General features: G+C 36.4%; 1 protein-coding gene across 1 annotated transcript in view; it reads right to left on the reverse strand.

The window, feature by feature from the left end:
- DNAH12 (dynein axonemal heavy chain 12) overlaps positions 1 to 18,405 on the reverse strand; it is a 251,232-nt gene that overhangs the window by 95,385 nt on the left and 137,442 nt on the right. Inside the window, exons 39-45 of the mRNA XM_015130629.3 lie at positions 18,196 to 18,347; positions 14,271 to 14,409; positions 12,630 to 12,796; positions 7,180 to 7,435; positions 4,544 to 4,843; positions 3,844 to 4,022; positions 2,187 to 2,379 (exon numbers count right to left, since the gene is read on the reverse strand). Of these exons, the coding sequence (XP_014986115.1) occupies positions 2,187 to 2,379; positions 3,844 to 4,022; positions 4,544 to 4,843; positions 7,180 to 7,435; positions 12,630 to 12,796; positions 14,271 to 14,409; positions 18,196 to 18,347 (1,386 nt within the window). The remainder of the gene's footprint in view (positions 1 to 2,186; positions 2,380 to 3,843; positions 4,023 to 4,543; positions 4,844 to 7,179; positions 7,436 to 12,629; positions 12,797 to 14,270; positions 14,410 to 18,195; positions 18,348 to 18,405) is intronic.

Raw genomic sequence — 18,405 nt, forward strand, 5'->3', positions numbered from 1 at the left:
CCTATTTTGGACACCAGGTTGGAGGCCACTGAAACAGGGTGAGTTCCCTGGTGGGTTAGAGCAGCAGAAGCTGCAGTTCTACAGGCAGGCAGGCACCAGGGAGAGCAAGAGATCAAGGGCAGAGGAATACAACGGAATCAGCAACTGAAAGCCCCTGAGAAGAAAGAGCAAATTAAGACAGTCAAAAGCACTCATACATGCAACAATAAAAGCACACGTACAACCTCAAAGAAGACACGTCCTCAGAAAAGGTCTGAAAGGTCCCAGAACCTCTAGCTAGGTTGATTGGTGAAGGTCTTCCCTGAATGAGGCCAGTCATAATGATTGGGAGGGGTGGCTTTATTTCAAATGGTCAACTCTCAAAAAGATCACAAGGGATGCAAAGAAATAAGGAAATGTGGCCCAATCAAAGAAACAAAATAAAGTTCCAGAAACCAACCATAAGGAAATGCAGATCCATGAACTGACTAGCAAAACATTTAAAATAACTACCTTAAAGTTTCTCAGTGAGCTGAAAGGAACCCAGAGCTAAATCAGGAAAACAATGCATGAACAAAATGAGAATTAACAAAGATATAGAAACCATAAAATATAAATAGAAATTCTGGACCCGAAACATAAAACTGAACTAAAAAGTTATCTAGAGGGGTTCAATATTAGACTTGATCAGGCAGAATCAAGAGTCAACCAACTTGAAAACAAGTAATTGAAAATCACCAGGTTAATGGAGCAAAAACTAAACAAAGACAATAAAGGAAGGTGGAGCAAGCCTAAGGGATTTATGGTACACCATCAAGTGGACCAATACATGCATTATGGAAATCCCAGAATGAGAGACAGAGGAAGAGAGGACAGAGAGCTTTTTCAAGAAATAATGGCTGAAAATTTCTCAAATCTGAGGAAAGAAGTGGATATAAAAATTCCATTTTATGGAAGATCAATGAATTCCAACTAGGATGAAGTCAAAGAAATCCACACTAAAAAACAATATAATCAAACTGCCAAAAGTCAAATACAAAGAGAAAATATTGAAAGCAGCCAGAGAAAAGCAACTTGTCATCTACAAGGGAACTACCTTAAGATTATCAGTGAATTTCTCAGCAGAAAATGTACAGACCAGAAGGAAGTAGGGTGACATATTCTAATTGCAGAAAGATAAAAACCTGTCAACCAAGAACACTGTATCTGGTAGAGCTGCCCTACAAAAATGAAGGTGAAATTAAAACCTTTCCAGATGAACAAACACCGAGGGAGTCCTTACCACTAGATCTGCCCTACAAGATACGCTAAAGGGAGTCCTTTAAGCTAAAGTTGAAACAAAAGAACCTAGATTACTACTAAGACAACGTTAATGCCATCATCATCATCATCAGGTTCATGTTTAAATCTGCTAGAAACCATATCTGAAATAAGTCCTCTCTGAACTGGAATAAATATATAGTCAGTGGCATAAGCCAGGCACAGAAAGATAAACATCACATGTGCTGACTTATATGTAGGAGCCAAAAATTTGACCTCATGGAGGTAGAGAGTAGAAAGACAGTTATCAGAGGCCAGAAAGGAGATGCAGGCAGGGGAGGATAAAGAGAAGCAGGTCAATGGGTATGAACATACAGTTAGAAGAAGTTGTAGTGTTCAATAGTACAATAGCGCAACTATATTTAACAATGTATTGCGTATTTCAGGATAGAAGATATGCAATGTTACCAATACAAAAAGATCGATGTTCTACATGATAGATATCCTAAATGTGCTGACTCCATAGTTATTCATTTTATGCATGTATCAAAATATTACATGTACCTCATAAATATGTACAAATATTATACAACAATTTTTTTAAAGCAGCAGCCATGGTAATAGCGTAGTGGATAAGACTTGAGTTAGAAAGCCTTGCTCTGTTGTGCATCACATGTCACTCAGCTTCAGTAAAACACAGAGACAACCCACCTGCTGCATTGCATTGCTGTACCTATAGAATGAGATCATGTAGGTAAAAGCTAGGTAAAGCACTCAGGACAGAACTCAGCACACACAGTAGATGCTCTATGGACAGTATCATCATCATCATCATCATCATCATCATCACTGGAGTTCAGTACACAGCTACACAGGCTGGTTCTCTCTTTACAAGTAAAAGAATGTACTGTTTTCATTTTAGATACTAGGCTTCTTCATAATCTTACCTTCATATCCTCTCTCCATTCATTCATACCATAGCTCTTAGAAATTTCTGGTTGGAAAATATGCATTTTTGCCATGGATGTAGCCAGACGAGTTAAAGATTGACGACCACTTCCTCCAAGTCCGACAAGCAAAGCATTTCCACCAGACTGCTTTAGAACTCGACATATTCTTGATAAATGTTCCAAAACATACCTACCACAAAATAAAAATTTTATTAATGCATTACAATAAAAATGTAAATGTATATTTACATGTAACTACTGTTTTACTTTCCTAGAAGAACATGACTTTGCTGTCCTATATGTTACTATCCCAGTTTTAAAGAATTTACTATCAAAAACTGTGATTTTTTCAAAAGCAGTCACAACTGGATCATTCGATATAGGAGAAAACTAATTAAAAGTTCAAATTCAGGAAACTTGATATACAAGTTATACAAATAAAATGAAATATTAACTAATACTGGCAGTATCTTATCACTTTTATTAAATATGTTTCTTCAGTGTCTTAAGATTTCTGTGTGAGAAAAGATCGTTACCTATAAAACAACAAATTCAGAAAAGGTGCTTAGCTTCACTGGTAATTAGGTTAATTAAAATTAAAATGATAATGAGATACCATTTCACTCTCCTTAGACTAGAAAAACTTACAATATCTGTCAATCCTAAGCATCAGCAAAGGTAAAGAACAATGGAAGCTCTCAAAAATAATAATCATTTTTAAAGATGTTTTGGCAAAATTTAGTAAAGTTGAAGATGCTTATATACTATGACATGATAATCCCACTTATAGGAAAATAGCCTAGAGAAATTCTCACACATGTACCCAAGGAGACACGCATGAGAATTTTCAAAGCCTTTCTTATAATAGCAAAAACTAGAAGTCACCTAAAGTTTGTCTCAGAAGAATGACTACACTGTGGTACAATTATATAATAGAATGCAATATAGTGGTAAATATTCATTTTTCTTTGACTCTCACAATATGGAATAAACCAACTAGTAGCAGAAGATTATGTCTAGTATTATACCATTTATATGCAGTTTTAAAATATGCAAAATAAGACTGCGTATATGTTTAGGAATACACACATGTATAGTAAAAGTTCTAAGAAACACAAGTTTCAGCCAGGCGCAGTGGTTCATGTCTGTAATCCCAGCACTTTGGGAGGCCAAGGCGGGCAGATCACTTGAGGTCAGGAGTTCGAGACCACCCTGGCCAGCATGGTGAACCCCATATCTACTAAAAATACAAAAACATTAGCTGGGCGTGGTGTTGCATGCCTATAGTTCCAGCTACCTGGGAGGCTGAGGTAGGAGAATTGCTTCAACCCAGGAGGCAGAGGTTGCAGTGAGCTGAGATTGTGCTATTGCACTCCAGCCTGGACGACAGAGCAAGACTCAGTCTCCCAAAAAAAAAAAAAAAAAAAAAAAAAAAGTTTCTTTTCACTGCTACTCTTAGGACACCGGATGCAGTGAGAGAGTGTGACTATAACAGGGAACTTCAAATAAATTACTAATATTTTATGTCTTATGCTGGATAATGGGGACAAAGTTATTCACCGTATTTTTCTTTACACCTTTTGGTACATTTTAAACATTTCATAATAACGTTTTACAGGTAGCAATTTCAAGCATCAACATCATATATAGGTACCTAAAAATGACAAGATTCATTCTTGTTTTGTGTGTTTGATTATACTCATCTAAGCACTGGTCCACAACATCACTAAAATGAAGAATATTTGGAATTTCAATATAAACTCTATCATCTCCTTCAAGGTCAGGATTCATATAGTCACCAAACATGAGATTTCTTAAGTCTTCTTCAGTTACCTATGGAAAGGAAATCAACAAATTATAAAACTTAAAACATTTAAAAAATAAATTTAAGAAAATGTTGTATAAAATTTTTGTTTCATCCATGTTATAAAGTAATTTTTTTAAACATTAGGGTAGTAAATAATATACTTACAAAATTAGTACCTGAGATTACATCCTTAGGATATAAAAAGAAAAGTAAGATCTTCTATCATATACGTTTTATTGTTGTTAGGCTACAGAAGTCATTCTGGGTGACTCCCATTTATTGAGTAGTTACTAAGTGATGGTCATCATGTTAAGCACGTTATATCTATTATATCATTTATTCCCTACCACATAAGGTGTTATTCTTTAAATAACTTCTATGTTGCATACTTTCCTATGAAGATAAATCTTCTCAAAACAAACACCTATTTACAAGGAATGCTAAAAAAAAAGTTCATTAAGAAATGATTTTTTTAAATATAACTTAATTGTAACAATTTATATATTGTACTGCTTTAACTCAATATGTTCTTAATCACTGTACTCACAGGTGCATTTTGTTTCCTCAAATGTGAAAAGATACTGTCAAATGATTCTTTAAAATGGTCCTTTATAACAGTTTTAGTTAACTGGAACAGCCATCTTCGATCATCATCATTAATGAGGCGATCGTAAAACACTCGGAGAACCTCATGCACAAACAGACGGATCATAGTGTGTTTGCTCGCCACAGCATCTCTTTCAATGAGTAAACAGCCCCGGATGACACGTGAAAAATCACGCAAGTTGAAAGTATAATGGGATTTTGTGGGAGTGGGTAAAAGATTTTCCACAGATTGTTTATATATCTGAATATGAAAAAAGCAACAAAGTAAAAATAAAATGCTTATAATCAGCAAAGTCATGTAACCAATGGAATGTTACACAAAATATTTTATTTACTCTATCAGATTATAAGGGCTTGGACTGAGCACGGTGGTTCACATCTCTAATCTCAGCACTTTGAGAGGCTGAGCTCGGCAGATCACCTAAGGTCAGGAATTCGAGACCAGCCTGGCCAACATGGCAAAACCCCGTCTCTACTAAAAATACAAAAATTAGCCAGGTGTCGTGGCACATGCCTATAATCCCAGCTACTCAGGAGGCTGAGGCAGGAGAATGGCTTGAACCCAGGAGGTGGAGGTGGATGTTGCAGAGAGCTGAGATCGCGCCATTGCACTCCAGTCTGGGCAACGAAGTGAGACTCTGTCTCAAAAAAAAAAAAAAAGAAAAGAAAAGAAAAAAGAAAAAAGATCATCCTGGCTTGGAAAATTGCACAGTACTAAGCCTAGCATGGGATATATGTTTATTTTGGCTTATAGCACTCAACCAGGCATTATAAAGCTGAGGGAACTTAACATCTGATTCCCTCCAAGCCCATCCAAGTAGAAACCTGTTTCTACTTTTATTTCCCAGTTATTATGGTTATGCCATTTAAAGGTGAATAATCTGAGGTTAAATAGTGAAAAACAAAATCTTTTATAGAAAGTGAAATCAGATAACTCAGCTGAATCATTCCAAAGAAGATGACGAAATAATTTTCTTGTTACTACAATCAACTTCAAAACAAATCAATTTGTTCTCTCTCTTCCCTTCTATCTCTTATTCCCTCACTGCCTTCTTCCTTATATCTAAATTGGCTATAAGGAAATGAAGTATATTTTTACTATGTACTGAATTCACCAAATGAAGTTTAATGTTCTCTTAAAGGCAGGTGAATTAAGCCTTTTATAATATAGTCAAAAAAGGAAAACTAAACAACTTTTTTTTTTTTCAGATGGATTCTTGTTCTGTCGCCAGGCTGGAGTGCGGTGGCACAATCTCGGCTCACTGCAACCTCCGCCTCCCGGGTTCAAGTGATTCTCCTGCCTCAGCCTCCCGAGTGACTGGGACTACAGGTACGCACCACCACACCCAGCTAATTTTTGCATTTTTAGTAGAGATGGGGTTTCACCATGTTGGTCAGGATAGTCTCAATCTCTTGACCTCATGATCCACCCACCTTGGCCTCCCAAAGTGCTAGGATTACAGGCATAAGTCACCACGCCTAGCCAACATTTTTTATTTGTATGTGTTCTGTGATTCATCTACCTACTCCAACCTCCACACATGGTAGGTCTACAATGCTTCAAATACAGAAAAACAGAAAAAAGCCGGGGGTAGGGTGGTGGCAGGGATGCTTTCTGTATCCCCTTCTATCTGACCAATACCCCTGTATTTTCCAGGACATGACTGAAATAGAAATATTATATTTATAAATAAAAGCACTTTTCTGTATCAGAATAAATGTACTATCTCTTCGCTCATAATTTCTTTACTTGAACAGCACACACTTTCCACTGAAACAAGAGGAGAATTTTAGAAGATAAGACTGATGTTCTTGGAAATGGATGGAAGGATTCTAGGGAGCTTTTTGCTTCCTGTTGCAGTGATCACAAAATGAAACTTGCTTTTTCAAGCTTCTAGAAAATGTAGTTTGGTAAGATCATGACTGACATGCCTTTATATATATTGTTTCCCATTTACCATTAGAGATGAGGCTGGCTCTAGTCTCTGAACTGAGGCAAATAACACATCTGAAATAAGTTAAAAACTGTTCTTTGGCTATATGAGGAGTCTTGTTGTCTGTTTCTACCCTTGTATTTCTCTTTCATAATTATTTTTTCATTGCTACTTATAAATTATATGGTCTAAAAGTAATGTATTCATAAGCTGCTTAAATTTCTTTAAGACAAGCATGAAAAATGGGAGGGAAGACAGAAGAAACTTGACAAATACCAGAGTAGGAACCTAACAGCAAAATACCTGTGATGTGGCAGATACTAGTTTTAGATGTTTTCCTTAAACAACCTTGTGAAATAGGTGTTTTATTCCATTTTAGTCATTAAATAAACAGCCTCTGGAATGTCAAATTACTTGCTCAAAGTCATATAGCTAGGAAATAGCAGTCAAGGCTCAACCCAAGTTAGATTCCCTCATTTCAAATCCTGTGATCTTCCTATTCTCTGGTCTTCCAAACAGTTTCTCTGACACCAAAGACCAAAGCAGATAGTTAAGTGGGAAACAACGCTAAAAAAAAATAAAATAACGGACAAATGAGGGAAATATGCAATACTAAAACATTTACATTGCATTATTGACTGACCTCCATAGTCCCATTGACTATCTGGTTCCCAATTACAAAGTACTCTGGAGGAAATTCACGAGTTCTCAGGTAGAATGCTACAATAGATGAGAAGATTCGGACCATAGTTTCATCACTAAAAGAATTAATACTGCAGACATTGAAATGTCGAATACAACGGGGAGTAACTGGATTTCTTCCACCACCTGGAGGGCCCATTGCAGCAATCAGCTCTATGTCCACCAGTGTGATTTTACTTGTGTCCTTAAGGTCATACCTTAGAAAGCACACACACAAAAAACTTAGATTATCTGTTATAAAGACAGTAAAATGGAATGAAATATAGATCTCTCAAGAAATTTAATCAGACTTTAGCTTCTCTAAAAGGAATAACTTCAGATAACACTTTGAGTAGGAGAGAATTTTGTTTTAAAGCAGAATTTGGTTTCTCCCCTCAGTGACTGATTCTGTTACCCAGATTCTGGGTATCTAGAACGAATCTTCCTCTTACTTTTCCCTCTCTTTCCTCCTACTCTTCCTTACAGTTTGACTCTCCATTTCTCGTTTCTTATTCCAAATCTAGAAGCATGGATGAGTGATCAATCCTATTTGTAGCCATTCAAAGATAAGGTTACCATGTATCTCATTTTACCTAGGACAATTCTGGCTTGTGCTTATTGTACTGAAGTAATTATTAATAACACTCCCCTTTTACTGTCAGAAAGGTCACAGTTTGAACACTAAGTTATGTAGTCAAACTGGTTATAGCGATGTCCTGATTTTCTTTTTCTCATCTCAAACTGTATCTTCAGAGTGGATAAGGATGTCTAAATAGGATCTATACATTTTGTTATAGAAAGGGACCCATTAGGGAAAAATGAAATTTCAAGGAAGTTTTAATCAGAAAGAAGTATGAAATGACACAATTTAGTTGGAACCACTCAGAGTAAAAGGTTGCTATTGTCAATAAGCCAGCAAGTCTTTAATACTGAAGCTATTGCACACACAGAGACATACACATACAGAGGCTGGGGGAGGAGTCTGTCTAGCCAGTCCTTAGGCTAAAAGCATGCTAGAAAGTATGAAAATATGGTTTTTGGTAACAACCCTAATAATCATCAATGGAAGACCAGCTAAGTAAATTACAGCAACATCCACATAATATTAAAGCCAATAAAATGAATGAGTAGACAAATATGCACTGATATGGCTATTCAAGATAAATATATAAGTGCAAAATAATTTACAAAACATTGCATGTAATATGAGCCTATTTTTAAACATAAAAATACTTATATAGAAAAAAATCACTGAGGAATAGTGATTATCTCCTGATAAGCACTAACTCAGGAGAGTGACTATCTCCTGAGATAATTGCAGTTATTATCTCAACAATGGTTATCTCCTGAAAGCAGAATTCCTAGGGCCTATAGTAATAACAAAAATGCATCTGTAAAATATGACTTAGCTTTGAAATTCATCTACCCTTGTCTTGAGATAAAAATCATGGCATACTGAAGAATAGAAAAGTACATTTAAGAGGAGGAAAGGAAGAATTATTAATCCTAATTAAAAGGTGCTGTATCTTGCATGTGAGAAACTAACCATGTCACCATAAAGTGGTGTGGGGAGAATAGAAGGGTTATCCATGAGATTGCTGTCAAATACAGCCATCTCCAAGATATGGTAGGTAGTTCCAAGCAGCCACAGAAAATATACAGTTAAAAACATGGTAGAAAAATAGGGTGCTGATTATAGTTACTTAGGCTGGACACTACCCACAAATTATTGATTTAGGGGAATGGTACTTGGAAGGATGTAACCTGTAAGTTATTTTCAATAATTGAAACTAAGTTGAAAAGTGCAGGCATACCGCATTTTATTTCACTTCACTTCATTAAGCTTCGCAGATACTATGTTTTTTACAAACTGAAAAAGGGTTTTAGAAACCCTGTGTTGAACAGGTCTATAGGCACCATTTTTCCAACAGCATTTGCTTACTTCCAGTCTCTGTGTCACATTTCGGTAATTCTTGCAATATTTCAAACTTTTCCATTATTTTTATATCTAGTATGGTGATCTGTGATCAGTGATCTTTGATGTTACTATTGTAATTGTTTTGGAGCACCATGAATTGCACCTATATAAGAAGAAAAACTTAACAGATAAATATTGTGTGTGTTCTGACTGTTCCACTGGCTGGCTGTTCCCCATCTCTCTCTCTCTTCTCAGACCTTCCTATTCCTTGAGATACAACAATATGGAAGTTAGGCCAATTAATAATCCTCCAGGCCGGGCATGGTGGCTCATACCTGTAATCCCAGTGCTTTAGGAGGCCAAGGCGGTGGATCACTTGAGGTCAGGAGTTCGAAACCAGCCTTGCCAACATGGCAAAACCGTCTCTACTAAAAATACAAAAATTAGCTGGATGTGGTGGTGTGTACCTGTAATCCCAGCTACTTGGGAGGCTAGGGCATGAGAATCACTTGAACCTGTAGTGAGCCAAGATCACGCCACTACATTCCAGCCTGAGTGACAGAGCAAGACTTTGTCTCAAATAAAGGCAAAAAAAAAAAAAAAAAAAAAAGCCAAAAATCTCCCAGTAAACTAGGAATAAAGGTAACTTCCTCAACTTGGTAAGGAATATCTATAAAAACTCTACAGTTAACACCATACTTAATGGTGAGAATCTCCAAGCTTTCCCACTAAGATCAGGAACAAGGTAAGAATGTTCCCTCTCACCACTTCTTTTCAACATCATAATAAGGGCTAGAAATAAGAAAAAAAAAAAAAGGTATACAGACTGGGAAGAAAGAAATGAAACTGTCCTTGTTTGCAGATAACATGATGATCTATAAAGAAAATCTGAAAGAACTACAAAAAACTTCTGGAACTAATAAGCGATTATACCAAGCTTGTAAAGAGTTACCAGGTAAAAGTCAATCACCTTTTTATATACCAGCAATAAACAAGTGGAATTTGAAATTAAAAGTACAACACCTGGGCCAGGCACAGTGGCTCATGCCTGTAATTCCAGCATTTTGGGAGGCCAAGGAAGTTGGATCACTTGAGGTCAGGAGTTTGAGACCAGCCTAGCCAACATGGTGAAAACCTGTCTCTACTAAAAACACAAAAATTAGTTGGGCATGGTGGCACATGCCTGTAATCCCAGCTACTTGGGAGGCTGAGGCAGGAGAATCTCTTGAACCCAGAGGCAGAGGTTGTAGTGAGCCAAGATCATGCCACTGCATTCCAGCCTGGGTGACACAGTGAGACTCTGTCTCAAAAAAAAAAAAAAAAACAAGTACAACACAATTTACATTAGCACCCACCCCCAATGAAATACTTAGGGATATATCTAACAAAATATATAGAAGATCTACATGAGGAAAACTATAAAACCCTGATGAACTAAATCAAAATACTAAATAAAGAGAGGTATTCCATGTTCATGGATAGGAGAACAATATTATGAAGATGACAGGCTTTCCAAACTTGACTTGTAGATTCCATGCAATCCCAATCTAAATCACAGCAAGTTATTTTTTGGATCTTGAGAAACTGATTCTAAAGTTGATATGGAGAGGCAAAAGGCCCAAATTAGTCAACACTATTGAAAGAGAAGAACAAAGTCAGAGGACTGACACTACCCAACTTTAAGGCTTACTATAAAACTACAGCAGTCAAGACAATGTGGTACTGACAGAACAGACAAATAGGTCAGTGGAACAGATTAGAGAGCCCAGAAATAGACCCAATAAATATAGTCAACTGATCTTTGACAAAGGAGCAAAGGCAATATTATGGAGCAAAGATAGTCTTTTCAAGAAATGTTGCTGGGCACAGTGGCTCATACCTGTAATCCCACCTACCCAGGAGGCTAAGGCAGATGGAATGCTCAAAGCTAGAATTTTGAGAACAGCCTCAACAACATAGCAAGATCCCTGTCTTTTAGCAAAAGACAAATACTATTAAACAATTGGACACACACACGCAAAAAATTGACCTATATACAATTTTACCCACCCTTCACAACAATTAACTAAAAATGGATCACAGGCCTACATATTAAATGCAATACTATAAAACTCCTAGGAGATAGCAAAAGTAAACCTAGTTGAACTTGGGTATAGCAATGACTTTTTCAGACACAACACCAACGGACTGGTTGGAAAAACTGGACTTCATTAAAATTAACAACTTCTGCTCTGCCAAAGACAAAGTCAAGAGAATGAGAAGACAGGCCTGACTTGGAGAAAATAATGGCAAATGACACATCTGATAAAGGACTATTATCCAAAATATACAAAGAACTCTTAAAACTAAATGATAATAAAACAAACAACCCAATTTAAAAATGGTCAAAGACCCTAACAGACACCTCACCAAGTAAGATACACAGAGGGCAAATAAACATATTAAAAGATGCTTCTTACCATATGTCAGGGAAATGCAAATTAAAACAATGAAATACCACCACACACTCATTAGAATGGCCAAAATCTAGAACACTGACAATACCAAATGCCAGAGAAGACATGGAACAACACTAACTCTCATTGATTCCTGATGGGAATGCAAATGGTATGGTTATTTTGGAAGATAGTTTGGTGGTTTGTTACAAAACTAAACATATTCTTACCACATTGTTCAGCAATTGTGTTCCTTGGTATTTACTCAAAGAAGTTGACAACTTATGTCCATGTAAAACCTGTGCACAAATGTTTACAGCAACTTTATTCATAATTGTTGAAAACTTGGAAGCAACCAAGATGTCCTTCAGTAGGTTAATGGATTAATTGTGGTATAACCAGACAATTGAATGTTACTCAGTGCTAAAAAGAAATGAGCTATCAAGCCATGAGAAGATATGAAGGAAACTCAAATGCATATTACTAAACGAAAGAAGCTAATCTGAAAAGGCTATATACTGTATTATTCCAACTATATGACATTCTGAAAATGGCTAAACTATAGAGACAGTAAGATCAATGGATCTCTTACAAAGGGGCTGAAGTTGGGGGAGGAATGAAAAGAGAACAGAGGATCTTTACAGCAGTGAAAATACTCTCTATGATATTATAATAATGGATACATATCATATACATTTCTCCAAACCCATAGCATGTACAACACATAAAGCAAACCCTAAAGTAAACTATGGACTTTGGGTGATTGTGATATAGCAATGTAGGCTTATCAATTGTAACAAATGTGCCAATTTGGTGGGGCTGATGAGATTGAGGAGACTATGCATGTGTTGGGGGCAGGGAGTATACAGGAAATATCTGTACCTTCCTCTCAATTTAAAACAGTCTTTTTGAAAGATATTAGAAAGCCTTCATGTACAGGAAAATCTGAGCAATCATTCTTTTCCTTAAATATCTCAAAAAATATATTATTTTACTTAAAAAACCTAAAATAAAAACTGAGATATAACTTCAGCATAACTTATCGAATTAAATAGTTACCAATGTCCACAGTCAAAAAATTGTCGTAATAATTCAATAGGAGGTTGAGCTCCATACTTCTCCAATGCAGGCATATTCATATCATCTATAAAAATTATACACTTCTTTCCCATAGGTGGTCCAAAGACTCCTTTGCGTCTTTTATCCAATCTAGCCATGATAATGTTCTAAAATATAAAGGAAGAGTGGTATATTTACCTATAACTGAATTAGGAATTTATTTTCATACTTATGTTAAATCAGTATCAACAAGTACAACAACCTATTTTGCCAGAATCCATGGGATTTTTACCAGTAACAATGACTATTTGCTTAATTTATCAATGATTAACTTAACATAAAATACCATATTTAACATCAGAAAAAAAAAAGTTTAAGTTTCTGTAGGGAAATCATATCAAGTAGCATTATATATAGTGTTTGTTTTTATTTATTCATATTTAGGGTGATACTAAACTTCACAATCAACATCATTCAAACATTTATTGAAATCCTATGCACTCACAATTGTTACACACATATATTTATGTATTATATTTGTATAGTATATGCATGTTTCTACAATATTTCCACAAATGTCACCAAAATTTCTACAATATTTTCCTCATTGGACAAGCAACATATTTTCATTTTTTTCTTCACTGAATAATTTTTCTTTCCAACTTTTATTTTAGGTTCAGGGAGTACACATGCAGGTTATATGGGTAATTGTGTGTTGCGAGGGTTTGGTGTACAGATTATTTCATCACTCAGGTAATAAGCATAGTACCCAATAGGCAGTTTTTCAATCCTCACCCTCCTGCCCGGCTCCACTCTCAAGTAGGCCCTGATTTCTGTTGTTCCCTTCTTTGTGTCCATCTGTACTCAAGAATGTATCTATTAGCTAAAACAAATGTGGATGCTTTCTTATAGTTCTAATGCTTTTGGAACTCACTTGTCCATTGGAAAAATAAACTGAAATTATTTTCATTCAAATAAAGCTCCACAGTAAGTGTTCTAAATTTGTAAGATTTTGAAGCTCAGTGAAGCATATAGACTTAAAACAACAGAAATGAGGCCGGGAGAGAATGGATAGGCATAAATTTAGGAATGGATGATGAAAATGGCAATTAGAAAAGGTTTCATGAAGTAGTTTCACCTTGACACATTTGAAGGCAAAGGGTGGGATGCACTCACGTGGTTCCTGTCACAGGCCCATGGTATGAAAGGTCCAGAGAGCAGCAAATGCCCCTAAGGCCCATCCAGGAGGGTCTTGAGAGAACAATTCAAAGTTCTCTCATTTCTCCCTGGATCTCCCCACCCCCGCCCCGCCCTGTGTGTGTGTGTGTCTTTTATACTCCCTTCACCAGTTAAGAAATCAATTGTTGCTTCTTCTCAGGCTAAAAAACAGAAACAAAAACAAAAACAAAACAAAAAAAAACCAAACAAACAGGTAATAAAGCTCAATAACCCACTATTAATGTAAAAATGTCCTCTGAAACTTTTCTCATTAATTTCAAAAACTTGTAATTCCTCAAACATTTGAAAGTTTTATTTAAATTCATAGATTTACACAGTTGCTTATTTAATGTACAATTTTAAATACTGAGCAAATAAGACAAAATATTAATGACAGACCCACGTTTCTGTCTTTAAACTAACCTGAACCTGATTGGCACTGGTCCGTGCAGATAAGTTAACATAAAAAGGAAAGTATTTGTCCTTTTCCAAGTGATTCATTAGCTTATCCTTCACATACACAGATTTTCCTGTACCCGTTGGACCCACAAAAAGGAGTGGCCTTAATGAAAACAATGAATATATTATTCAAAATGGAAAAAAGTCAGAATACATTTCTACTAAAGGAGGTGGTAGTTAAAAGCTTACATAAGAATCAAATCATCTTCATTAAAAACTCATTTTTTACCTATAGTTATTATTTCATGAGAGACAGATAAAAGTAATGATTGGCATACATTTTTACATAACGTTGCGGAGACTTTATTTTGTATCTTTTTATTTTATTTTATTTTTTTGAGACAGAGTTGCACTTAGTTCCCCAGGCTGGAGTGCAGTGGCGTGATCTTGGGTCACTGCAACCCCCACCTCCCAGGTTCAAGCAATCCCCCTGCCTCAGCCTTCCAAGTAGCTGGGACTATAGGTGTGCACCACCACATCCAGCTAATTTTTGTATTTTTAGTAGAGACGGGTTTCACTCTGTTGGCCAGGCTGGTCTCCAACTCCTGACCTCAAGTAATCCACCTGCCAAAGTGCTGGGATTACAGGCATGAGTCACCATGCCTGATCTATTTTTATTTTTTGAGATAAAGTCTCACTCTGTGGCACAATCATAGCTCACTGCAGCCTCAAACTTCTGGGCTCGAGTGATCTTCCTGCCTCAGCTTCCCAAGTAGCTAGGACTATAGGTGGCATGTCACCACACCAGGCTAATTTTTTTTTTTAACTTTTAATGTTTTGAAGAGACAGGGCCTGGCTATGTTGCCCATGCTGGTCTCAAACTCTTGGCCTCAAGTGATCCTCTCATCCCAGTCTCCCAAAGCACTGGGATTACAGACAGGAGCCACTGGGCCTGGCCTTGCAGATACTTTAATAGTAATAAACTCTTATTTGAATAGATGTAATGTCACTTATACAAAACACTTACGAAACAAGTAATAATATGCTTAACTTTTCAGAGCAGAAAGTCAAAATCTGTCTCTTCAGAAAAGAGCTGTATTTGTCCTTTTACTGTAGAGACATGGGGGCAGCATGTGAATAACAAGGGGATGACAGTAAGACAGCTGTAAGCTGTTTCCCAGTGATCTCAATAGCCAAAGGTTTTGTGAGAGATGGAATGACAGTGAATTCTAAAGCTAACAGTTATGTATATGTATACTGTTAATAGCATTTTTAAATGAATTCAATTACTAACTGAAAATATTTGTCTAAAAGCAAACACTAAGGAATTCCCCATTCAGTGAGGCTTCAAGCAAGGTTTCCCATTCTTAAGTGATCACAACTAATTTTAAGGGGAAAAGTAGTCATATGAGTTTATGTTCACAAAACTCTGGACAATCCCAGTTTGAGAAATGCTGCATTAAAAATAAAATACTATCATTTTGAGTGATAACTTGTTAATACACAATACATAAAGACAAACACAGGCCGGGCACGGTGGCTCATGCCTGTAATCACAGCACTTCGGGAGGCTGAGGCAGGCAGATTACCTGAGGTCAGGAGTTCGAGACCAGCCTGACCAACAATGGAGAAACCCCATTTCTATTAAAAATACAAAATCAACCAGGCATGGTGGCAAATGCCTGTCATCCCAGCTACTTGGGAGGCTGAGGCAGGAGAATCACTTGAACCCGGGAGGCAGAGGTTACGGGGAGCTGAGATTGTGCCATTGCACTCCGGCCTGGGCAATAAGAGTGAAACTCTGTCTAACAAAAAAAAAAAAAAAAAGACAAACAGAAAGGCACTGAAACTGAGTAGTAGCCATATTCAGTTCTAAGGGGTCATCTAAGTGAGCCAAACTATGCCAGTATTAATTTTGAAAATTGTTACTGAAATATGATCACAAAATTAAAGTTCTTTTAGAACTAGAGTGACCCCTGAGAATTCATCTACATGTTCCAGTCTAACACTAGCTCTATGAAAATCTATTTATTAAAATAATACTAATAAATTTCTGTTCTTAACTTGGGGTCCATGAACCAACTAAAAACATTCGTAGAATTCAGAGAATCTGTGAACTTGAATGACAAAAAGTTTATACCTTTACTTTTGCTATCCTGTAACTAAAATGTAGCAATTGTATGAGTAGTACCTGTGTCTTTGTCACCAGTAGAAATCATAGCTATTATCCTACACATTATAATTCTTACAGTATCTCAAAAATATCACTCATGCCCATTCCTTCTTCAAAGGTATTATAGTCATCAGATCCACTGACAGATCTTGTTATTTAATGTGTTAATAAACATATATATTTACTACTACAGCCCAAATATGTTCAATATTTTAATAAATGTATTTCAATACAAAAAGAAAAAAAACAGGCTGGGCACAGTGGCTCAAGCCTGTAATCCCAGCACTTTGGGAGGCCAAGGTGGGTGGATCACTTGAGGCCAGGAGTTCAAGACCAGCCTGGCCAACATGGTGAACCCCCGACTCTACTTTTTGTATTTTTAATACAAAAAATTAGCCGGGCGTGGTGGCAGGTGCCTGTAATCCCAGCTACTCCGGAAGCTGAGGTAGGAGAAGTACTTGAACCCAGGAGGCAGAGGTTGCAGTGAGCAGAGATCACGCCACTGCATTCCAGCCTGGGAGACAGAGTGCAAGTGACTCTGTCTTAAATAAATAAATAATAAATAAATAAATAAATAAATAAATGTATATATATGGTTTACTTTATAATTCTATTTGTACTTATTTATTTAAAAGTATTATTCTGACAAATGGTTCTTGGCACGAAAGAACTGTATTGCCAGGCACGGTGGCTGACACCTGTAATCCTAGCACTTTGAGAGGCTGAAGCGGGTGGTTTGCTTGAGCTCAGGTGTTCAAGATGAGTCTGGGCAACCTGTCTCTACCAAAAAAAAAAATAAAAAAAAAAAGCCAGGCATAGTGGTGCATGCTTATAGTCCCAGCTACTTGAGAGGCTGAGGTGGGAGGATCGCTAGAGCCTAGGAAGTCAAGACTGCAGTGAGCCGTGATTGCACCTCTGTACTCCCGACTGGGTGACAGAGTGAGACCCTGTCTAAAAAAAAAAAAAAAAAAGAACTGCTATACTAGAAATGTCACAGAATTGGCAACTGTCTTCCTTGCTTAGCTTCTAAATGCAAAAATGCAACTACGGACACAAAGTAGGGGTAAACTAATTTTCCCTCATAAGCTATTTTTCCTTTTTTTTTTTAAAACAAGGTAAAATTGGTTACAGAATGCATTCAGAAACAGGTTCTTTATCAAAAAATGACATTTATGATTACATAAACTTGTTTAGTTTAAATAGTATGAATTATAAATTATGCCTTGTGTTTTAAAAGAAAAGTAACTATTAAATGTTATTAAGAAAGTCGGTATGGATATGCAAACAGTACATATCTAGGCTTTTGATCAGCTTCATGTGTCTTTATTTTTGATGGACTCTTCTGAGTTTTTAATATTCATCTTAAGTTATAGAATCCAGAACTAGCATAGGACATACATGAAAATGCTAAATGTAATAGGAGAATGTGGATCATGGTTACTTTGATGTCTCAGGAGTACACTGAATCTTTAAGTAGACTGCATACCTTTTTAACAGTAACACTACAGCAGACTTTCAGTGTGCTGTTACAAATCAAAAATGTAAGGTGACTTATGAGGCAGCAAGGTATGATGGCAAGGGCTTTGGAGTGGGCAATGGGAAATGTGCATTCCAGGTTTGCCAATAGCAACAGATGTCACTTTCAACATGTCAACAAGTCCCCCAGGATTTCAGTTATCTGAAAAAGGATGATCTTAAATACTTCAAAATTTGCCATAATCCTATTAAAATGGTACTTTTACATTCAAAATGCTTGTTTATAGCAGAGTTCCTTACTTTGCATAGGTAATACTCAAATCCATTAGAAACGTATATCTAATTGTGTCCATCGTAGGGACTATGATATCTTGAATCTTGATTTGTTTATCTCCTAAATTAGTATTTTTAATTAATTCATTCCAATGGACCCAGCGACCTTTGTTTTTCAACTACAAGAAAATATAAGTTTTAAAGTATTAAAACCATGTACTTGCCGTATCTGAAAGG

The sequence above is a fragment of the Macaca mulatta genome, chromosome 2, assembly GCF_049350105.2.
Source record: "Macaca mulatta isolate MMU2019108-1 chromosome 2, T2T-MMU8v2.0, whole genome shotgun sequence".
In the NCBI taxonomy this organism is placed as follows: domain Eukaryota; kingdom Metazoa; phylum Chordata; class Mammalia; order Primates; family Cercopithecidae; genus Macaca; species Macaca mulatta.